This window comes from Enhydra lutris, unplaced genomic scaffold, assembly GCF_002288905.1.
Source record: "Enhydra lutris kenyoni isolate GAN:26980312 unplaced genomic scaffold, ASM228890v2 scaffoldscaffold3, whole genome shotgun sequence".
Taxonomy (NCBI): Eukaryota; Metazoa; Chordata; class Mammalia; order Carnivora; family Mustelidae; genus Enhydra; species Enhydra lutris.
The window spans coordinates 20,949,405-20,973,532 of record NW_019154087.1 but is presented as its reverse complement, the minus strand read 5'-3'; the positions used below and the strand labels follow the sequence as shown (position 1 = coordinate 20,973,532).

The 24,128-nt window shown below is 39.3% G+C and overlaps 1 protein-coding gene across 4 annotated transcripts in view; it reads left to right on the top strand.

Moving 5' to 3' along the window:
* Nucleotides 1-24,128, top strand: part of LOC111156359 (epidermal growth factor) — a 100,971-nt gene that overhangs the window by 29,158 nt on the left and 47,685 nt on the right. For 3 of the 4 annotated variants that reach the window (XM_022517157.1, XM_022517175.1, XM_022517165.1), the window contains exons 6-7: nt 9,876-10,001; nt 11,111-11,233. In XM_022517157.1, the coding sequence (XP_022372865.1) occupies nt 9,876-10,001; nt 11,111-11,233 (249 nt within the window). The remainder of the gene's footprint in view (nt 1-9,875; nt 10,002-11,110; nt 11,234-24,128) is intronic. The other variant, XM_022517186.1, reaches the window with a different exon arrangement.

Below are 24,128 nucleotides of genomic sequence, written 5' to 3'. Positions count from 1 at the left end.
CTTTCTTCACATATGACTCATTGTCCAAGTGGTGATGACTCACCACCAAATTAGAACCAACAGTACTATGAATAAGTAATTATTGAGCCTTACTTGTAATCATTATAGATACGTCCATCACGGTCTCTTACATTTCTGTATAAGTGCATGCTTTCCAAAGTGTTTTCGTGACCGTTATCTTATTGGCTTGCCATGGTAACACTGTGACACAGAAAGGTTGGCAACTATTGTACTCATTTCATAACTGAGAAATCTGAAACCTAGAGAAGTAGAGTGTGTTATCCAAGATTACACAGTTTGTTAATGAGGGTTTTGGGAGAGAAAACAATCCTGGTGATGAGTCTGTCAGTTTATTGTTCTTTCTACCATAAACACTTGAGCTCTTCAGAACCCTCTGCTATTACTCAGCTTTTTTGAAAGGGAGGTCAAATATGATCATTAAAAGCATGAAGTTTAGTAGAAAATCTACAGTGATTCATTAAAGAACAGCTTCAACCCATCTGGCAAAACATGGACTTTGGTTGGGAGGCCATGGCCAGCTGCAGAGCTGCTGGCAGACCTGAAATGTAGAAGGCAGGTGGCATTGGAGATATTGGCTCCAGCTGGTGACCAAAGACCCTGCTTCACGTATATGCCAAGGGCAAAGGACTTTTGATTTCCAAAAGTACTGTTACAGTAGCCATCATTAAATAGGTTTAAATTATGTTAGTGCCTGGTAGAGCCGGAATTCTTCACGTGCGATTTAGGGACTGTGAATCTCTTGATTGTATGGGTGAAGATGAAAATGTGCAATCGTCACTCCCTATGCAGGTGATGTAAAGCTGCTCTCAGTTTCTCCAAGTGCCTTCACATTTAAAGACCTGCTACTTCTAGAGGCTGGCTAGTTCCTTCTGGATAGTGGGCTTATGACTTCAGGTCCTCTGGAGAGGTGGATGGTGGTTGTACTTTGGTTTGCAAGGCATTTAGTAGTGAGATTACTTCAACAGGCAGATGACTGAGAAAAATCATGTAACCTAGTTGGCATTATTTTTTACATAAAATTTAAGTATAGGCATGTGAGTATCAATAGACTTCCTTCATGCAAATGCCTAACCTATCATTTATCAAAGCATGTTCTACAAAACACTGGTTCTCTGGGATTTAATGGGGTCATTTGGGGGCAAAAAAGTTTCAGGGTCAAATGATTTAGACAGACTGGGTTAATTAAAATTCAACAGGGAGTCTTTTCCCCAAGTGACTTCTCAGAACCATTCATATGGTCAAATGCATTGTTAGTCTCTAAGGGCCATACGACCTATGGCATTTTCCTATTTTATTTTCTATGCAGCAGCCCACTTGACTCCTGAATCTATTGTTTCTAGCCCAGACCTTTTTCTTGAGATCTAGACCAATTAAAAAAAGAGAGACTGAGGCACAATAACAGTTGAGCTGCAGAGAAAACTGATTTAAAACATTGGGGATTTATTCATAGCATACGAACGTGAGCAGCCCCAATGAACACTGTCCACCCAAGGGCACCCATTTACAAATGAGCAAAGCCACAAAACTTTGCAAGGAAGACTACAGTAATTTGTTGGTTTAAATAATCCTTGGCTTGTCCATTTGGTTGGGCTGGTTACAGAGGAACTGGCTGCCATGGGAGGCTGAGCCCCAAGTCCACACAGCAGAGCCACTGTTTCACCATCAGGGTGGTTTCCTGATGTGGTCACCCAGGTCCCTCATCTGGGCCACACCTGCTTGCTGTGTGCACCCTGCAGGCTCAGGGTCCTGCAGTGGCAGTTGGAAAATTTCCTTATCAAGGCCCGTATATTTATCTGCCTTCTGAGCCTTTCTGCTTGAATATTTTGCAAATGCTTTAGGCACAAAGAAAATAATTGACCTACTAACTTTCACACCTTATCTCCCCAGCTCCAGTGTCCCCATCTCAATGAGTGGGGACTCACCTCCGTCTCCCAAGACAGAAATCCGGGCGTGAGCCTTTCCTCACCCTTTTCCCACTCCGTCTCCATGAAATTAACCTCCAGCCTCCCACAATTCCCCTGCCTGCAGTCTAACCACTAGTGCCCTATTCGGCAGCAATCCATCCCTACATTCTACTTAATCCGTATCCCTGCCTCCCTTCTCCATGCTGCAGGGAGCATAACCCTTCAGAGATGAGAGCCCAATCATGCCATTCTTTGGTTAAAACCAATCAACAATTCTGTTGCCCGTAATGAAAATCCAGTCTCTCTATTTACCCTGTTCACTGCGGTTCGCAGAAGGTTCTCCACTGCATCTCTCACCATTGTCTGCATTACATTCCCTGTGGCTACCCTGCTCAAAGATTTAATTTCCTCCCACAAAGCATGCTCACTCTTTCCCCCAGGCCTTTGCGGCATGTTCAGAAACATGTTTTCTCCTTCTCTGCACAGACTCACTCTCTCTTTGTCCTCTGAGAAGTAGCTCAAATGTTACATCTTTCAGAAACACTTTCCCTGCCCCACTCATGGTGAGCCTCTGTTAGCTTTTCTCAGAATAACACATTTCCCTCACTTGGCACTTCCTGTTAGTCTTCCTTACTCCTATGAGGACAGGAGGATACCTCTTCATTGTACTCCCAGTGCCTAGAAGACATTTTACAAATAATAGTTTAAAAAAAAATTGCAAGAAGCTCAGAGATATGTTCCAAGTGTTTTGTGTAGCCTATTCCATAACAGAAAAATAAAAGATTTGTTCTATTGTATAGAACGAATAAAAAAATAAACAATAGTTGAAAAAAGAAAAATGGATAAACACCCTTTGTCAGTCTCTCCTCTAAATAATATCCTGACAAACAAATTTTAAAGAGGTATCATGTCTTAGTGCATGTTGTCTTCCTTAGGTGTTGTAAGCACCTGCCTTCCCTTGGTCTGACAGACATCTGCTCCCTTTGGTGTTTTATGACTCAATCCCCAATGTTTTTTGGTTTTTTTTTTTAAAGATTTTTATTTATTTATTTGACAGAGAGAGATCACAAGCAGGCAGAGAGGCAGGCAGAGAGAGAGGAGGAAGCAGGCTCCCTGCTGAGCAGAGAGCCCGATGCGGGGCTCGATCCCAGGACCCTGAGACCACGACCTGAGCCAAAGGCAGCGGCTTAACCCACTGAGCCACCCAGGCGCCCCCAATCCCCAATGTTTTAAATCCGTTTTCTCGCTTAACTCTCAGTGTTCCTCAGTATATTTTTCTTTTTTCCTTGAATTGGTCTGGATCTCAAGAAAGAGGTCTGAGCCAAAAATAATAGATTTAGGAGCCACATGGGCTGCTGCATAGGAAATAAAATAGGAAAATGCCACAGACTGTATCATCCTTAGAAATAATAGAAATCATCATAATTATCAAGTGTGTAAGGACTTATCTGTGCTGGCGTTACCCATATCATCTCATTTAATTTTCACAACAATCCTATGAACTAGGTGTGATTATTACCACTGTTTGATTAAAAAGCTGAGTTGCAGAAGTGTCATAATAGCGTGTTCAAGGTCACACTGTGGAGGAATTGGGATTTGAACCTAGGCAGAGTGACACCATACTTCTTGCCCGACCACAGTAAAGAAATTCAGCAATATTTTATATAATGGCAATGACATTACTATTCTTCCTCATTTCGTATCTTGGATTTTGCCTTATTTGTTTGGGGGAAACTTATAATTTGGCATATTCTTATCTATCCATAGCCTCCTGGTGGTTAAATGCTTTGGTGTGCATAGATCATGGGGTCAAAATCTCTCTCTCTCTCTCTTTCTCACACACACAGACACATACACACACCCTCTCTCCTGGCTGTCACAGAATTGATCTCCTATTATTTCAAGCTCAACTTCAGGGGATTTTTGCAACGAGTTTTACTGCTCATATATACTGCTATAAAAGGTCAATATATTTTTGCTTTCTTCTCTACTCTTGAGATGTAGACTCCAGTTTTATGTTCATAAGAGATTTTCCAAGACATATTCTTTGGAAAATGAAGGGTGTCTACCATCAAGACTGTGTGAAATACTTCAGATTCATTTCATGAACAAGAATATTACCGAATTTCTTTGGTTCTAGATTTCATGAAGGAGAATTGCTTCCACCTGGAGATCTACCTGCTTATGGAAGTGATTAGTAGAGTTAAAACTGCTCAGGTGGGACTCCTATTCATTTTGATTATGTCATTGCTAGAATGTCTACTGTAAAACCTTGGTTATTTGGAAACCTCTAGAAAAGAATCATGCTAGAAATTTGAGTATTTTTTTCTTACAATTGTTTTCCGAATTTTTTTATGGTGGTTAACTACACATACCATAAAGTTTACTATCCTAAGTATTTTTAAGTGTACATGGAGCATCTGGGTGGCTCAGTCTGTTGGGCATCTGCTTCAGCTTAAATCATGATCTTAGGGTTCTGGGATCAAGTCCCACATCAGTCTCCCTGCTCAATGGGGAGTCTGCTACTCCCTCTCCCTCTGCCTTTCCTCCCTTTTCTCTCTCTCTCATTCTCTCTCTACAAATAAGTAAATAAAACCTTTAAAGAGAAAGTATTTTGCAGTGTACAGTTTAGTGCCATTAAATCATCCATACTGTCGTGCAACATCATACTATCCATAACTCTTCTTATCTAATAAAATCAAAATTCCATACACGTTCACTGTACCATCTCCCAGCCTCTGGCAATCACTATTCTACCTTCTGTCTTTACGATTTTGACAGCTCTCAGTGCCTCCTAGAAGTAGAATTGTACAGTTGTCTTTTTGTGACTAGCTTATTTCACTTAGCATAATGTTCTTGTTTCATCCATGTTGTAACGTGTCGGAACTTTCTTCCTTTTAAAGGCTGAATAATATTCCATTGGATGTGTATATTACCACATTTTGTTTACCCATTCTTCTGTTGATGGCTATGTGGGTTACTTCCATGTGTTAGCTATTGTGAATAATGCTGCAATGAACATGGGCATACGAATATCTCTTCAAGACTCTGTTTTCAATTCTTTCAGATATATACCCAGAAGTGAATTGCTAGATCATACAGTATCTCCTTTTTAATTTTCTGAGGACCCACCATACTACATTCCAGGCAGTGGCTATGCCATATTACATTTCCACCAACACTTATTTTCTGTTTTCAAATGATTTTAAATGATCAGTTCAAACATCCAAATCTCTGTTATTTCTCATGGAAATCTTGGTAAAATATGGATGGCTATATCTTCCTAAGATTATTTTTAGATAGTTATTGACATTTTGTTAATGAGTAGGGTCATACAAAGATATATGCTGCTGGGGCAATCATCAGACTGGTTTGAGGCAAAGCTGGATTTTATTTTTATTTTATTTTATTTTTAAAGATTGTATTTATTTATTTGACAGAGAGAGGGACAGTTAGAGAGGGAACACAAGCAGGGGGAGAGGGAGAAGAAGACTCCCCACTGAGCAGGGAGGGGGACCAACCCGGGCTGATGACCTGAGTGGAAGGCAGATGCTTAACGACTGATCCACCCAGGCACCCCCAAAGCTGGGTTTTAAATGCGAATTTGCTCTGATACGAAATTGCCACCCCTTGAAATGCCTTTTAAAAACTTGGAATGGTTCTCTATCACTTTTCTGTCTTCTTTCTTGCCCTCCACTCTCACTTTTTGCTGGTTTCCACATACCTGACTGTGGACTCTGTTTATTTTCTAATCTAAGGCATTTCTTTGCCATTTATTTGTTGAGGAAACCAGATCATTTGTCCTGTAGAATTTTCCACATTTTGGATTTTGCAGAGTATAACCCTATGGTGTCATTTAACATGATTCCGTATTTCCTATACACAGCTAGTTTGGGCCTAGAAGCCTGATCAGATTCATACTTTTTGTATGAATGGTGGCACTGGAGATAGTACTGTATGCTTCCTACTAATCAATCACACCAGGGGCCATGTGATGCCTAGTTGTGGTTCTTATTGTGATGTTCAAAATTTATCAGCAGTTTAGGTGTTGTAAAGTGGTCCATCCATTGTAAAGTTTCCCATCAGCCTTTCACATAATAGCTTTAGAAACTATTGATTATCATTGCCTAGAGCCTTCTGTCGTTAGAGTTTCAAAGAGATGACATTGTATCACTGCTTATGCATTTGTTAGCTGACAAACTTTTCTACATCAGCTATAATTTCCCTGGGGAGGATCTTTTATAGGAAAAGTAAATTAAATGTTTGATTCTTTCCTTTATTTGTTTTCAGAATAAAGGGTCTTTTTTTTTTTTTAAAGCATCTTGATAAACTCAGAGATTTAAAAAATATTTGACATGTTTCTATTCATTGCTGTTAATATTTTGACACTCACATTGTACCATCTTTCTCCAGGAGGAGCCCCAAACTGAGGCTTCTAGCCTTTGTGGGAGAGATGACCAAAAGGCACCTCAGCTGCCTTCTCCTAGTAACTGGCCCTGGCAGTCTGGAAAGCTGAGCTGAGGCTCTGTCTGGGCTCTTTGGAATCATGCAGTCCATTCTGGGGAGTGCAGTGGGAGTGGGGTGGTGACATGGGAGAGGCAGGGACACCTTGCATTTCCATCTTTATGCTAGGGGCTGGCCATGGTCACACTTGTCAGAAGTGGGTACAAAACAAGAAATGACTGAGTGGGTCCAAGGGGCTCATCTGGAGTAAAAAGTCTATATTTTTTTAAATGCTTCAGAGGTTATTGATTCTTAGAGGGGTTTAGATGAATGAGGATACCAAGTAGATGAATTCTGGCTAAGTGGTCTTTGTTTTTACTGTAGTTAAGAATTCCAAGAGACTATTCTTGTATTTTCTTCCTCATTATTTTCTATCAACAAAGAAGAATAAACCTATATTATACAGTCTGGGAAGGTTTTTGAGGAAATTGAAGAAGTCATTTATTCAGGAAACTCATTACTGAGGAAGACAATAAATAAATGAAACAAAACATAACTAGGTTCTGGGGCACATGGGTGGCTCAGTTGGTTAAGCGACTGCCTTTGGCTCAGGTCATGATCCTGGAGTTCCAGGATGGAGTCCCACATTGGTTTCCCTGCTCAGTGGGGAGTCTGCTTCTTCCTCTGACCCTCCACCCTCACGTGCTTTCTCTCTCTTTCATTCTCTCTCTCTCAAATAAGTGAATAAAATCTTTTAAAAAAAGAAAAACTATAATATTGTATATGTAATATATATTTATTCTATAAAAACCCATAGTTATATATATGCACATACAGATGAGTATACACATAAACATACACACAAGTGTGTGTGTATCTATTTATCAGTCAAGAGATGGGTTTACAGCCAGAAGGCTTGAGCTTGCGTCCCAGGTTTACCCCTTATTGATCCTTAAGACACGGTTTCCTAATCTGTAACATGAAAGATACATGTGCGCTGCATAGCTCAAGGGCTTGTTATGAAAATGAAATGAGATAATGTAAATGCTTTATAAAATGTTCTTTGAATTTTTTATTGTATGTGCTAAATACTAGGGGTGCTGATATTGAGGTATAAGAATGGTTAAAGGGAATGTGTTCAAACTGAATATACTAGAAAGGCTTTTTTTTTTTTAAATATGACTGAGTTCTTTTTTTTTTTTTTTTAAGATTTTATTTCTTTGACAGAGGGAGAGAGAGATCACAAGCAAGCAGAGCAGCAGGCGAGGGATGGGGAGCAGGCTCCCCGCTGAGCAGAGAGCCCGATGCAGGGCTCGATCCCAGGACCCTGAGATCATGACCTGAGCTGAAGGCAGAGGCTTAACCCACTGAACCACCCAGGTGCCCCTAGAAAGGCTTTCTTGATGAAGCGAGTCTTACACTGAATTTGAGGTGGAGAAAAGTCGATGGGGGAGATCCCACCTACATTATTTCAGAATTGGGCCAGGGTGAAATCTACAGATTAACTCAGCGGTAGAAGAGCTCAGAGAGCCTGTGTGTTAGGCAGGCAGGTATCCAAGGCGCAATTGGTGGTGGACATTAACGCCATGATTAGGAGCTTTAATTTGATCTCAGAGGTAATTAAGCTGCCCTGCTGAGCTGTGGGAGGGGGTGTTATCTGAGGTCAGCAGCAGCGGGATGAGTGCTACCTTTGGCCTAATTTGAAGCTAAAGAACAGCAGAAGATTAAACAAAAATATAGCCCTCAATCCTCTACGTTTTGCCACTTCCTAAAATGACCTTTTAAAGTGTTTAGCGCCTTGGGGTGCCTGGGTGGCTCAGTGGGTTAAAGCCTCTGCCTTTGGCTCAGGCCATGATCCCAGGGTCCTGGGATCTAGCCCCTCATTGGGCTCTCTGCTCAGCAGGGAGCCTGCTTCCCCTCTCTCTCTTCCAGTCTCTCTGCCTATTTGTGATCTCTCTCTCTGTCAAATAAATAATAAGTAAAAATCTTTTTTATAAAAAGAGGGCAAGAATATGTTTTTACTGTGTCATGGTGTTATTGGTCAAGAAGAATGTTTAGAGACTTAAAATAGAAGGAAATTGGTAGAGTCAGAGTGAGGAGACATCTTTATAAGTAGATAAACAGAGACTAGAGGAGCAACCTTACATGGAGAATGGTCTCAGCTTCTTGCACTGCTGAGCAAAGGCTCTTACTGGTTTGTTGCCTGTGCCATTCACAGCATGTTTTTAGCAGTCCTTTCGTTGGACCCTTGGCTCTTCTCATTTTTCAGAGGCTCTCACTGATCTCAACCCTGCCATGACCCCAGCTTTCCCCTGCCGTCTGTCACCTCTTGCCAGAGTTCTGACCTCTATATCTACTTGGGTCTTGAAATCTGCCCTCAGACTCAGGATTAACTCTGTATTTCCCAGAACATTTTACAAAGGTCCCATCATTGTTACAATGGGCAAAAGTAGGAAGGAACAAAATTTGAACAGGGATATTTGCATTACTAGTTTGTCTCTTGACTCTGGCTCTGAAAATCAAAGGTGCAATATTGTCCATTTGTTGTTCCATGTATTTGGCTAATCCAGTCCAAGAACCTACCTCACTAAGCAGATTTGACTATCTACTCTGGGTTGTTTTGTAAAACATGGAATACTGGCAGCAATGGACTCAGAAATTTGGGGATAAGACATAAGGCTGTGGTGTATTTTAAGTCTGAAAGATGTTGTTCTTTAAATAAGGATCCTAAAAACAGCTAAATATATATATATATATATAGATCGGACCTATAACTATTATACTTAAAAAAAGATGTTCTTAAGATTAAAGCTTTTTTGTTTCTTAAACAGATCTTTCATTTTCAGAATTTTTGTTTATGTGCTTTATCATTTTTTTAATAATAAACCAGAATGAATGAAATAAAGGGGATTAAGAATACAGTTCTCTTGATGAGCACTGAGAAATGTATAGAATTGTATTTGTATAAAGATAAATGTATATAAAATAAGTAAGCAGAGGGGCACCTGGGTGGTATAGTTTTTTAATTGCCTGACTTTTGGTTTCGGCTTGGGGGGTAGGCTCAGGTCATGATCTCAGGGTGCTGAGAACCAGCTGGGCATCAGGCTCATGTTCAATCCAGAGTGTGCTTAAGACTCTCTCCCTCTACCTCTTCCCACTGCTTGCTCTCTCTCAAAAAAATAAATCTTAAAAAAAAAATAAGTAAAGCAGAATGAAACACTAAGTTGCATTTAGTGTTTATAGCTCAAGGAATGAAATTGCCAACTAATTAGGATGTCCAATCCTGAGCGCTTTGGTAGGAATAATAAATTAGAGAAGTGGGCTGCCTCTCTGAATGCTTCAGAATCCAAGCTAATACTGCTTGGCTCCAGAGCAGAGCCACTCCGGGAAAGACAGCACCCCTACTCTTGTCACGGGAGGTATTAGACTTCCAAGAACCATAAAGGGATCAAGCAGTTTCCCTGTCAAAATACATCTCTACTCCAAATAAACCATCTTCTCTTTTAGATCAGAATCTCTGCAAATGGAGGAAAGGTAGCTGCAGAGGCAGCATGTGTGGTCAAGGCTCTAAGTCCCATTTGTGCACGTGTGCGGAGGGATATACTTTAAGCCAAGATGGAAAGTACTGTGAAGGTAATGTGCGGGTGGGGGGGTGGGGTGGGGGCGGGTAGCTCCCTAAAGCAAGGACAGCCCACCTGAGCCAGTAGCTGGTCTTCAGTGGGTCATTCAGAGCTTTGAAGTAAAACCAACTTGAGCTTTCTTCCCCTTTTGCCCCAGAAAAATAATTTTCTTTTTCTTCTTTTGTGAAAACCTTCGTAATAACTTTCAGATCTTCTCTATGTGTTGTGTTCCTAGATCCAGAACTCTTAGAAGCTACTCAGAGCTTGATATGAGGCAGGGATTCTCTGAGTGGACTCCAGGGACCTCTGAGGGTTTCACAGTGGCAAAATGTTAGCATTTTCAAATTTTTAAAGGGAGTACAGTTCCATAGCTATCATTAGATCCTCAAAGAGTAAGTGATTCCCACACCACATCTCATAAAAGTCTGGTAGGAATTTTGAGAAGCTACGTAACCAAGACTGTTTATCTGGGGCTCCTCCTATTTTGAGAATTCAGGCCCAATTCAGTGAACCGGGGAGAAATACTGTATTCTCTGTCCTGGGAGGTCAGTCCAGTGAGTTACTAATGAAAATCATTCAATGGTTATAGCACACATTCAGTAGAGTTAGTTGGGATGTGATGTCAGGTAAACCTGACACTGAAGTGTAAGTTACTATATCCTGCTCACCTGGGGCCAGTGGGAGAGAGACATAGCATAGCAGCCTGGAAGCTGGGTTTCAACCACAGTGAAGCTGCTGGGGAATGTTCTACATTCAGGTGAAGGGCTCCTGTCAGCTCTGAGAAGGCTGAAGAGCAGAGCAGGGGATGTCATATCCCTATCTCGAACTTTCAAGAGTCCCCGCCTTCAAAGGCTACATCTTTTCATGGGAAATTGTGTTACTTTTTCCTGAAGGCAGTTCTGGTGTGAAAATACAGATTTATTTGAAAGTATAAACTGAGACAGTAAAAATGGCTTTCATGACAGTCGAACTGACTTCTTTCATTCTTTGTGAGGGTAGCAAAAACATGGACAGTTACAGCACATCCGAGAGTGTGATATTCTACTTTGTGCTGACTTATTAGCAATATTACAATTTATTTAAGAAAATAACCATCTATGTTTTATTGTTTTCATTGCATAGATGTCAATGAATGTGCCTTTTGGAATCACGGCTGTACTCTTGGGTGTGAAAACATCCCTGGATCTTATTATTGCACATGCCCTGTAGGATTTATTCTGCTTCCTGATGGGAAACGGTGTCATCGTAAGTATTTATTGCACTATTTTCTTTCACTTTCAGTGATGTTTCTCAGGTGTCTATGATCTGGGTTGCAGATAGCTATAGCCTTGATCAGTGGTATGCATCAGAATTACCTTGATGTTTTATTATCTACATGAATGACATGACCAAAGACCTATTAAATCAAAACCCCTAAGGCTGGGGAAATAAGTATATAAATCTCTCTATACATACATTTCTTGTTTATTTATCCATATTTTCTTGTATATCTCTGAAAGATAAGCATGTAAAAACATAATCATGATACATTATTATATCTGAAACACTCGCTCTAATTCCCTGCTATCATCTATTATCCAGTCACAATACCATTGTCACACCTGAAAAAATGAGCAATAATTCCCTAATAACACCAAATGTCTAGACAGTGCTCAACTTACCTTAGAAAGTTTTTTTAAACAGTTGGTTTGTGTGAATAACCATCTAGACAAGAGCTATGTGTTGTATTAGCTTAATACTTCTCTTTTGTTCTACAGATTCTCTCACCTCTGTTTTTTTTCTCCTTGCAAGTATCTGTTGAAGAAACTGTTTTTTTCCTGTGGTTTCTCACATTTTGGATTTTCCTGATCACACTTCTGTGATGTCCCTGTCTTTCTGCAAACTTGTGGTTAGATACAAGGCTTGAGCAGATTCAGCTTTGACATTTTTGGCAGGAATACTTCCTAGGTGTGTTTATACTTCCATCAGAAGATGCATAGTATCTGGTCATTTCTCTTTCTGTCATCCATTATAAAGTTCCTTAATGGTCTTTTTTTTTTTTTTCTCTTTTTTCAACAAGTTCTGGCCAAATTTTTTTAAGATTGTATTTATTTATTTGAGAGAGAGAGATAGAGCATGAGCATGGGTAGAGGGAGAGGAAAACATAGGGTCCCCGGTGAGCAGGGAGCCCGATGTGGGGCTCAATCCTAGAACCCTGAGAACATGACCTGAGCCGAAAGCAGACACTTAACCAACTGAGCCACCCAGGCACCCCTCACCAGTTTTAATAAAGAAAAATTTTACATGATTTACTTTTCACCAGTCTGTTCTGACATATTTCTTTCTTTTTAAAAAATATGTATTTTGTTTTATTTTTATTCTTTTAAAAAATTTCTGGTGTAATTAACATACAGTTTTATATTAGTTTCTGTACAATATAGTGATTCAACAATTCTGTACATTACTCAGTGTTCATCAAGATAAGCATACTCTTAATCCCCTTCTCCTGTTTGCCCCATGCTTCCACCAATCTCCCCTCTGGTAACCATCAATTTGTTCACTATAGTTAAGAGTCTGTTTCTTGGTTTCTCTTTTTCTTTTTTCATTTCTTTTGTTTCCTAAATATTACATATGATGAAGTCAGATGATATTTGTCTTTCTCTGAGTGACTTATTTCACTTAGCGTTATATCATCTAGATCCATTCATGTTGTTGCAAATGGCAAGATTTCATTCTTTTGTATGGCTGAGTAACATTCTATCGGGTATGTACACCACTTCTTTATCCATTCATCTGTTGATGGACACTTGAGTTGCTTCCATAATTTGGCTATTGCAAGTAATGTTGCAATAAACATAGGGGTGCATATATCTTTTTGAATTAGTGTTTTGTATTCTTTGGGTAAATACCCACTAGTGGAATTACTGGACCATATAGTAATTCTATTTTTAATTTTTTGAGGAACCTCCATACTGTTTTCCACAGTGGCTGCACCAGTTTGCATCCATACCAGCAGTGCACAAGGGTTCCTTTTTCTCTACAGTATTGCCATGTTAGGTCTGTTATTAAATGAAACAAGACTGAGACAAAGTGAAAGTTATTTAAAGCTTTATTTTATGATAAGTATTAGAAGTTAGACTGATTGGTCAGGGGAACGAGACTGAGACAAGGTGAAAGTTACGCAAAGCTCTATTCTATGCTAAGCATTAGAAGTCAGACTGACCGGCCAGGGCTATCTCTGAAGAGAGCGACCCCTCCCAATCTTACAGGCTACCTTTTATTGGGTGAAACTGCAACCCATATCTTGGTATCTCAACCCACTGGGTTTGTGTGTCTCTTGCTGATTGGCTAGTTCCATCTGGTCTGGTGACTTGTTATTTAAGATTCCCCATACCAGGAACCGTTACAAACAGTACTTTTTGGGAAGGCTTAGTCAGTTAACATATTCAGTGTGAATAATAAGATAGTCGTCCTTCCCAAGATGGAGTCATTTAGGTTTGGGCAAGACCTCACTGTTACAAACAGTACTTCGTACTGATTAGATGTCTCCATCTGGCCTGACTCATCCTTGTAGTCTGGGCTCTGTTATCAGGAACTAGCCGACTGCATTTCACTGGTTTCCCGGACTTGTTTCTAAGTAAGTTTCTCTTGTGGGGGGAGAGTCAATTTAAGTTTACTGCACAAACAACAAAACAGCTATTTACCCAAGATGGAGTCGCTCTGGCTAAATAGGTCCTTACAGCCAGAACTTGTTGTTTCTTATATTTTTGGTTTTAGCCATTCTGACAGGTGTGAGGTGATACCTCCTTGTGGTTTTGATTTGCATTTCCCTGGTGATGAGTGATGTTGAACATCTTTTCACGTCTCTGTTGGCCATCTGTAGGTCTTCTTTGGAAAACTACCTGTTCAGGTCTTCTGTCGATTTTTAAAGATTTTATTTTTCATTATTTATTTGACAGAAAGAGATCACCAGTAGGCAGAGAGGCAGGCAGAGAGAGAGGAGGAAGAAGGCTCCCCGCCGAGCAGAGAGCCCGATGCGGGGCTCGATCCCAGGACCCTGGGATCATGACCCGAGCTGAAGGCAGAGGCTTTAACCCACTGAGCCACCCAGGCGCCCCCTTCTGTCGATTTTTAAATTGAATTATTTGTTTTTGGGGCATTGAGTTGTACCAGTTGTATTTATGTTTTAGATACTAACCCCTTATCAGATATGTCATTTACAAATCTCTTCTGGGGCATTGAGTTGTACCAGTTGTATTTATGTTTTAGATACTAACCCCTTATCAGATATGTCATTTACAAATCTCTTCTGTTCAGTAGATTTTTTTTGTTTTGTTAATTATCTCCTTTGTTATGCAAAAGCTTTTTTTATGTAGTCTAGTAGTTTATTTTTGCTTTTGATTCAGATGCCTTAGGTGAGGTATCTTGAAAAAATTTTCTATGTAACAGAAATTACTGCCTGTTCTCTTTCCCAGTGTTTTTATGGTTTCAGGTCTCATGTTTAGATCTTTAATCCATTTTGAGTTATATTTGTGTATGGCAAAAGAGAGTGGTCCAGTTTCATTCTCTTACATATAACTGTCAAGTTTTCCCAATTTTCACCAATATTTTGACATATAATTTTTCATAATGTTCTCTTATAACTCCTTTATTTCTGTGGTGTTGGTTTTTATTTCTCCTCTTTTCATTTCTGAGTTTGTTTGAGTCCTGTCTCTCGCTTTCTCTTTTATGAGGATGGCTAGAGGCTAATCAAAATGTTCCCTTTTAAAACAGCTTTTTTTGAATCCCAAAGATTTTGAACTGCATGTTTTCCTTTTCATTTGTTTCTATGTATTTTTATTTCCTTTTTGATTTTTTGGTTTACCCATCCATGGTTTAATACCGTATTATTTAACCTTTATGTATTTGTGTTTTTTCCAGATTTTTTCTTGTGGTTGATTTCTAGTTTCATAGTGTTGTGGTCAGAAAAGATGTATGGTAAGACTTCAGACTTTTTGAACTTGTTGAGACTTATTTTGTGTTCTAACATGTGGTCTCTTCTGAGAATCATCCATGTACACTTGAAAGGAATTGTATTCTGCTGTTTTAGGATGGAACCTTCTGCACATATCTGTCAGATCCATGCGATCTGATGTGTTAACAATGCCACTGTTTCCTTATTGATTTTCTGTTTGGATGATCTAGCCATTGACATAAATGGGTTGTTAAAATTCCCCACTATTATTGTATTACAATTGAGTATTTCCCTTATGTTTGTTATTAGCCGCTTTATGTATTTGTTGGGTGCATAAATATTTACAATTATTAATCTTTTTGTTGGATTAGTCCCTTAATGATTATGTAGAGTCCTTGTTTGTCTCTTTTTATAGTCTTTCAGCAGTTTGAATATATTATGCAACTTTCTTCTGTCCTGCAGAGTTTCTGCTAAAAAATCAGCTGATAGCTTTATGGGGTTTCCCCTGTATGTAACTGTTTTGTTTTTTTTTTTTCTCTTGTTCCTTTTAAAATTCTCTCTTTATCAGTACTTTTTGCCATTTTAATTATTACTGGTTTTTATTTGGACTTCCTTGGGTTGATGTTGCTAGGGGCCTTCTCTATCTCTTGAATATGGATATCTGTTTACTTCCCCAGATTTGGGAAGTTTATAGCAATTATTTCTTCAAATAAATTTTTTGCCCCCTTTCTCTCTCTTCTCCTTCTGAGATTCCCATAATGTAAATGTTATTAGGCTTGATGGTATCACTGAGTTCCCTTAACCTGTTCTCATTTTTTATTATTCTTTTTTCTTTCTCCTTTACAGGTTTACTGCTTTCCATTACCTTGTTCTCCAGCTCACTGATCCATTTTTTTTTTACTTCCTCTAGTCTATTATTTATTCCCTCTAGTGTATTATTATTTCAGTTATTGAGTTCTTGATCTCTGATTGATTCTTTTTTATATTTTCTTTATCTTTGTTGAGGATCTCACTGAGATAATCCACTCTTTTTCTTGAGTCCAGTGACTATCTTTATGACCACTACATTTAATGCTTTATTAGACATATTGCTTATCTCTATTTTTGTTTATTTCTCTTGCTGTGATTTTGTCCTGTTTTTTTTTTCAATTGAGATATATTCCTCCAGCTCCTCACTTTGTCTAACTCTCTGCATCTATTTCTTTTTTTTTTTAATTAAGCTTTTTATTTATTTATTTTGAAAAGGGAGAGAGCGTGAGTGGGAGGGACAGAGGAAGAAAGCATTGAAGCAGACTGCATGCTGAGTGTAGAGCTCCATGTGGAACTTGATCCCACAATCCTGAGATCATGACCTGAGCCAAAACTAAGAGCTGGATGCTCAACCAACTGCAACACACAGATGCCCCATTTCTATTTCTGTGTGTTAGGAAAGTCATCTATGTCTCCTGCTCTCAAAAGTAGTGGTCTTATGAAGAAGAGGTCCTGTAGTGCTCTGCAGTGTCCCTTGTTCACCAGAAACTGGCACTTTAGGGGTGTCTTCTATGTGTGTCAGGTGTGCCCTGTTGTTGTGACTGAGACTTGTTTGCCTTTTGCTCAATTATCAGCAATGGCTCTTTTCACCTCTTCACCTGTTGTGGAAAGGATTTTGTTTCTGTGTTTTTGTTTGTTTGTTTGTTTTTGTTGGTCATGATAAGTGTACTCTTTAATCCCTATCACCTATTTGACCCAAATCTCAACCCAACTCCCCTCTGGTAACCATCAGTTTGTTCTCTGTAGTTAATAGTCTGTTTCCTGGTTTGTCTTTCTCTCTTTTTTTCCTTTGTTCATTTGTTTTGATTCTTATATTCTACATAAGAGTGAAATCATTTGGTGTTCATCTTTCTCTGACCTATTTTGCTTAGCATTGTTCTCTCTAGCTCCATCCGTGTCATTGCAAATGGCAAGATTTCATTCTTTTTTATGGCTGAGTAATATTCCATTACACACACACACACACACACACACACACACACACACACACACAGTTCTTTATCCATTTACCTATTGATGGGTACCTAGGCTGCTTCCATAATTTGGCTATTGTAACTAATGCTGCAATAAACATAGGGGTACATGTATCCCTTTAAATTAGTGTTTTTGTATTTTTTTGAGTAAATATCCTGTAGTGCTATTCTGACAGGTGTGAGGTGATATCTCATTGTTTTTATTTGTATTTCCCTGATGATGAGTGATATTCAGCATCTTTTCATGTGTCTGTTGGCCAGCTGTGTGTCTTCTTTGGAGAATTATCTGCTTATGTCTTATGACTGTTTTTAAACTGGATTATTTGGTTTTTGGGTATTGAGTTGTATCAGTTCTTTATATATTTTAGATACTAACCCGTTATTAGATATGTCACTTACAAATATATTTCCCATTCAGTCGTTTTTTTTTTTTGTTTTGTTGATTGTTTCCTTTGCTGTGCAGAAACTTTTTCTTTAGTATAGTCCCAATAGTTTATTTTTGCTTTTGTTTTCCTTGCCTTAGGAGACATATCTATTAAAAAATGTCATTGTGGCCAATGTCAGAAAAATTACTGCCTCTGCTCTCTTTAAGGATATTTATGGATTCAGGTCTCACGTTTAGGTCTTTAGTCCATTTGAATTTATTTTTGTAGATAGTGGAAAAGAGTGGTCCAATTTCATTCTTTTACATATAGCTGTCCAACACCATGGTGTCCCAACACCATTTGTTGAAAAGACTGTCTTTTTTCCCATTGTATATTCCTGACTCCTTTGTTGAAGATTGTTGACAATATAGTTGTGGGTTTATTTCTGGGTTCTCTATTCTGTTCTATAGATCTATGTGTCTATATGTATGCCAGCACCACACTATTTTGATCACTACAGTATTTTAGTATATCTTGAAATCTGGGATTGTGATCTCCAGTTTTGTTTTTTGTTTTCAAGGTTGCTTTGGCTATTCAGTCTTTTCGTGATCCACACAAATGTCAGGATTATTTGTTTTAGTTTCATTCTGTGAAAAATGCTATTGGTATTTTGACAGGGGTTACATTAAATCTGTAGATTGTTTTGGGTAGTATAGTCATTTTAACAATAGTCATTCTTCCAATCCATGAGCATGGAATGTCTTTCTATTTCTTTGTGTCATCTTGAATTTGTTTTTATCCATGTTTTATAGTTTTTAGAGTACAGGTTTCTCACCTCTTTGGTTAAATTTATTCCTAGACATTTTATTGGTTTTGGTGCAATTGTGAATGTGATTTGTTTTTCTTAATTTCACTTTCTGTAGCTTCATTATTAGTATGTAGGAATGCAAGAGATTTCTGTACATTGATTTTGTGTCCTGTGACTTTACTGAATTCATTTATTAGTTTGAATAGTTTATTGATGGAGTCTTTGGGGTTTTCCCTATATAGTATCATGTCATCTACAAGTGGTGAGAGTTTTTCTTCTTCCCTACCAATTTGTTGTCTAATTGCTGTGGCTAGGATTTCCAGTATTGAATAAATATAATCATGACTGTGTACATCCTTGACCCCTGTGTTATTAATGGGCCAGTCTGGGGCCACTTTGTGATTGAGTTGGGTCACAACAGATGTTTGCCAGAGCTGTGGCTGCACCATACTGCAGGGTACTCTCCCTGTGTTGTCTCCTGAGAGGCTTTCAGTGGTGGCTGGAGCTTGCAGTCAGACTCGATTTCTGTCCCCAGCCTGCTGCTGGAGTTGCAGTCAAACTGGTGTGTGTGGTTATCTTCCCCTCTCCTCAGAACAGGAGTCACTTTGGAGTGGGGCTGACCCCTGACTGGGCTGCTTGCATAAAGGCAATGTTGTGGAGCCACTTGGAACGCTTGCCTAGGGCAGGTTAGATGCAGTAGAGGTTCCACAGGAGAGAGGGGGGCAAGGTGTGTTGTTAGTAAGCTAGATGGAGAGTGTTGGCACTACTGGCTTGCATAGGTGTCTGTGTATCTGGGCCAGGGGGTAGGGGAGAGAAATAGCACTAGCCAGCTCTTTTATTCTTGAAGAAGTCACCTGAAGATCCTTGCCCCTCCTGTGAACATTCTGAGATTAGTAAATAAATCTCCTTCTTGTACACTCCAGGTGTTTTTCTCACTGCTGCTTCTATGCTGTATCTCCCTGAGGCTCTGTGTCATGTTATCTCTTTAAAGGTAGGGATTCAGTTTCCCCTTGCCTTCCAGCTCTCCCAGAGCTGAGCCTACTGGTATCGAAAGGTCCTGGTGTTGAGCCAAGACCCTCTGGTTTTCATAGCTAAATGTTATGGGGCTTCATCTTCCCAGGGTGGGTCCCCCTGTGCCTAGGGTGGCTGTGATGGGGTCTGCTCTTCCTCATTCTTCATGCTTGGAGTGACACTCCCTCCCAAGGGATGTCTTGCCATGTCAGTTTGTTCCCAGCCATGTCTCTACAACTAGCTGTGGAGAGGTTGTCTCCCACAGTCTTCAGGTTGTTTTCTGGGTTATTTACCCTGATATGGGTGTTATCTAGGTGTATCCATAGGATGAGGTGAGCTTCGTATCTTCTTACTCTGATGCCTTCCATGAAAGCTATTTGGACATAATTCTGAAGATATCAAAATCACTTGGGTCATTTACAGCTAGTGTGTTATGACCTCTCTGAGAGTTTCCACATGCTGTGCCTAATTTAATGTTATTGTCACTGTAGTGATGGATACTAGTTTTGGCCAACATGGCACAGTACTCTATTTTAGATTTCTGCAAGGCTGGGCAACAGTTGTTGGTGAGGATGACCGGTTTTGTTTGCCTTGTCTAATCATTTTCAGAGTTTTCTTGTACTGCAGTATGCACTTTCCACTCTTCATAATGGGCTGGAGCCTAGAGTTGATCTATTCCCGCAACTTTTTCTTGTCCTATGAGGACACCATCTTCCTGCCTTAGGTAGAGGACAGTTTTCAAACAAGAGAAGACACTAAGATGGTTGGGAGTGACCAGAGTCCAATGGTCTTTCAATGAATGGTTGTGGTGGCCATTAACAATAATATATAGGTCCGTGACTTCACCAAGGGTTTCAAATGGTGAGATCTAGTTATATTATTTAGTCTTAGTTGTGCTACATAAAGAGCACTTTCTCTCATTAGCTTTTTTGTTACCTCAAGATAGAATTCTTTTTTTTAAATTAATTTTATTTTTTTTAAACATATAATATAATTTTATCCCCAGGGGTACAGGTCTGTGAATTGCCAGGTTTACACATTTCACAGCACTCACCATAGCACATACCCTCCCCAATGTTCATAACCGCACTCCCCTCTCCCAACCCCCCTCCCCCCATCAACCCTCAGTTTGTTTTGTGAGATTAAGAGTCACTTATGGTTTGTCTCCCTCCCAATCCCATCTTGTTTCATTTACTCTTCTCCTACCCCCTTAACCCCCCATGTTGCATCTCCTCTCCCTCATATCAGGGAGATCGTATGATAGTTGTCTTTCTCCGATTGACTTATTTCGCTAAGCATGATACCCTCTAGTTCCATCCACATCATCGCAAATGGCAAGATTTCATTTCTTTTGATGGCTGCGTAGTATTCCATTGTGTATATATACCACTTCTTCTTTATCCATTCGTCTGTTGATGGACATCTAGGTTCTTTCCATAGTTTGGCTATTGTAGACATTGCTGCTATAAATATTCGGGTGCACGTGCCCCTTCGGATCACTACGTTTGTATCTTTAGGATAAATACCTAGTAGTGCAATTGCTGGGTCATAGGGTAGTTCTATTTTCAACATTTTGAGGAACCTCCATGCTGTTTTCCAGAGTGGTTGCACCAGCTTACATTCCCATGAACAATGTAGGAGGGTTCCCCTTTCTCTGCATCCTTGCCAGCATCTGTCATTTCCTGACTTGTTAATTTTAGCCATGCTGACTGGTGTGAGGTGATATCTCATAGTGGTTTTGATTTGTATTTCCCTGATGCCGAGTGATGTGGAGCACTTTTTCATGTGTCTGTTTGCCATCTGGATTTCTTCTTTGCAGAAATGTCTGTTCATGTCCTCTGCCCATTTCTTGATTGGATTATTTGTTCTTTGGGTGTTGAGTTTGCTAAGTTCTTTATAGATTTTGGACACTAGCCCTTTATCATCTGATATGTCGTTTGCAAATATCTTCTCCCATTCTGTCAGTTGTCTTTTGGTTTTGTTAACTGTTTCCTTTGCTGTGCAAAAGCTTTTGATCTTGATAAAATCCCAATAGTTCATTTTTGCCCTTGCTTCCCTTGTCTTTGGCGATGTTCCTAGGAAGATGTTGCTGCGGCTGAGGTCGAAGAGGTTGCTGCCTGTTTTCTCCTCAAGGATTTTGATGGATTCCTTTCTCACATTGAGGTCCTTCATCCATTTTGAGTCTATTTTCATGTGTGGAGTAAGGAGATGATCCAATTTCATTTTTCTGCATGTGGCTGTCCAATTTTCCCAACATTGAAGAGGCTCTCTTTTTTCCATTGGCATTCTTTCCTGCTTTGTCGAAGATTAGTTGACCATAGAGTTGAGGGTCTATTTCTGGGCTCTCTATTCTGTTCCATTGATCTATGTGTCTGTTTTTGTGCCAGTACCATGCTGTCTTGATGATGACAGCTTTGTAATAGAGCTTGAAGTCCGGAATTGTGATGCCACCAACTTTGGCTTTCTTTTTCAATATTGCTTTGGCTATTCGAGGTCTTTTCTGGTTCCATATAAATTTTAGGATTATTTGTTCCATTTCTTTGAAAAAAATGGATGGTACTTTGATAGGAATTGCATTAAATGTGTAGATTGCTTTAGGTAGCATAGACATTTTCACAATATTTATTCTTCCAATCCAGGAGCATGGAACATTTTTCCATTTCTTTGTGTCTTCCTCAATTTCTTTCATGAGTACTTTATAGTTTTCTGAGTATAGATTCTTAGCCTCTTTGGTTAGGTTTATTCCTAAGTATCTTTTATAGTTTTGGGTGCAATTGTAAATGGGATTGACTCCTTAATTTCTCTTTCTTCTGTCTTGTTGTTGGTGTATAGAGATGCAACTGATTTCTGTGCATTGATTTTATATCCTGACACTTTACTGAATTCCTGTACAAGTTCTAGCAGTTTTGGAATGGAGTCTTTTGAGTTTTCCACATATAGTATCATATCATCTGCAAAGAGTGATAGTTTGACTTCTTCTTTGCCGATATGGATGCCTTTAATTTCCTTTTGTTGTCTCATTGCTGAGGCTAGGACTTCTAGTACTATGTTGAATAGCAGTGGTGATAATGGACATCCCTGCCGTGTTCCTGACCTTAGCGGAAAAGCTTTCAGTTTTTCTCCATTGAGAATGATATTTGCGGTGGGTTTTTCATAGATGGCTTTGATAATATTGAGGTATGTGCCGTCTATCCCTACACTTTGAAGAGTTTTGATCAGGAAGGGATGCTGTACTTTGTCAAATGCTTTTTCAGCATCTATTGAGAGTATCGTATGGTTCTTGTTCTTTCTTTTATTAATGTGTTGTACCACATTGATTGATTTATGGATGTTGAACCAACCTTGCAGCCCTGGAATAAATCCCACTTGGTCGTGGTGAATAATCCTTTTAATGTACTGTTGAATCCTATTGGCTAGTATTTTGGTGAGAATTTTTGCATCTGTGTTCATCAAGGATATTGGTCTGTAGTTCTCTTTTTTGATGGGATCCTTGTCTGGTTTGGGGATCAAGGTGATGCTGGCCTCATAAAATGAGTTTGGAAGTTCTCCTTCCATTTCTATTTTTTGGAACAGTTTCAGGAGAATAGGAATTAGTTCTTCTTTAAATGTTTGGTAGAATTCCCCCGGGAAGCCGCCTGGCCCTGGGCTTTTGTTTGTTTGGAGATTTTCGATGACTGTTTCAATCTCCTTACTGGTTATGGGTCTGTTCAGGCTTTCTGTTTCTTCCTGGTTCAGTTGTGGTAGTTTATATGTCTCTAGGAATGCATCCATTTCTTCCAGATTGTCAAATTTGTTGGCGTAGAGTTGCTCATAGTATGTTCTTATAATTGTCTGTATTTCTTTGGTGTTCGTTGTGATCTCTCCTCTTTCATTCATGATTTTATTTATTTGGGTCCTTTCTCTTTTCTTTTTGATAAGTCTGGCCAGGGGTTTATCGATCTTATTAATTCTTTCAAAGAACCAGCTCCTAGTTTCGTTGATTTGTTCTATTGTTTTTTTGGTTTCTATTTCATTGATTTCTGCTTTGATCTTTATGATTTCTCTTCTCCTGCTGGGTTTAGGGTTTCTTTCTTGTTCTTTCTCCAGCTCCTTTAGGTGTAGGGTTAGGTTGTGTACCTGGGACCTTTCTTGTTTCTTGAGAAAGGCTTGTACCGCTATATATTTTCCTGTCAGGACTGCCTTTGTTGTGTCCCACAGATTTTGAACCGTTGTGTTTTCATTATCATTTGTTTCCATGAATTTTTTCAACTCTTCTTTAATTTCCTGGTTGACCCATTCATTCTTTAGAAGGATGCTGTTTAGTCTCCATGTATTTGGGTTCTTTCCAAATTTCCTCTTGTGATTGAGTTCTAGCTTCAGAGCATTGTGGTCTGAAAATATGCAGGGAATGATCCCAATCTTTTCATACCGGTTGAGACCTGATTTAGGACCGAGGATGTGATCTATTCTGGAGAATGTTCCATGTGCACTAGAGAAGAATGTGTATTCTGTTGCTTTGGGATGAAATGTTCTGAATATATCTGTGATGTCCATCTGGTCCAGTGTGTCATTTAAGGCCTTGATTTCCTTGTTGATCTTTTGCTTGGATGATCTGTCCATTTCAGTGAGGGGAGTGTTAAAGTCCCCTACGATTATTGTATTATTGTCGATGTGTTTCTTTGATTTTGTTATTAATTGGTTTATACAGTTGGCTGCTCCCACGTTAGGGGCATAGATATTTAAAATTGTTAGATCTTCTTGTTGGACAGATCCTTTGAGTATAATATAGTGTCCTTCCTCATCTCTTATTATAGTCTTTGGCTTAAAATCTAATTGATCTGATATAAGGATTGCCACTCCTGCTTTTTTCTGATGTCCATTAGCATGGTAAATTGTTTTCCACCCCCTCACTTTAAATCTGGAGGTGTCTTCGGGTTTCAGATGAGTTTCTTGTAGGCAACATATAGATGGGTTTTGTTTTTTTATCCATTCTGATACCCTGTGTCTTTTGATTGGGGCATTTAGCCCATTCACATTCAGG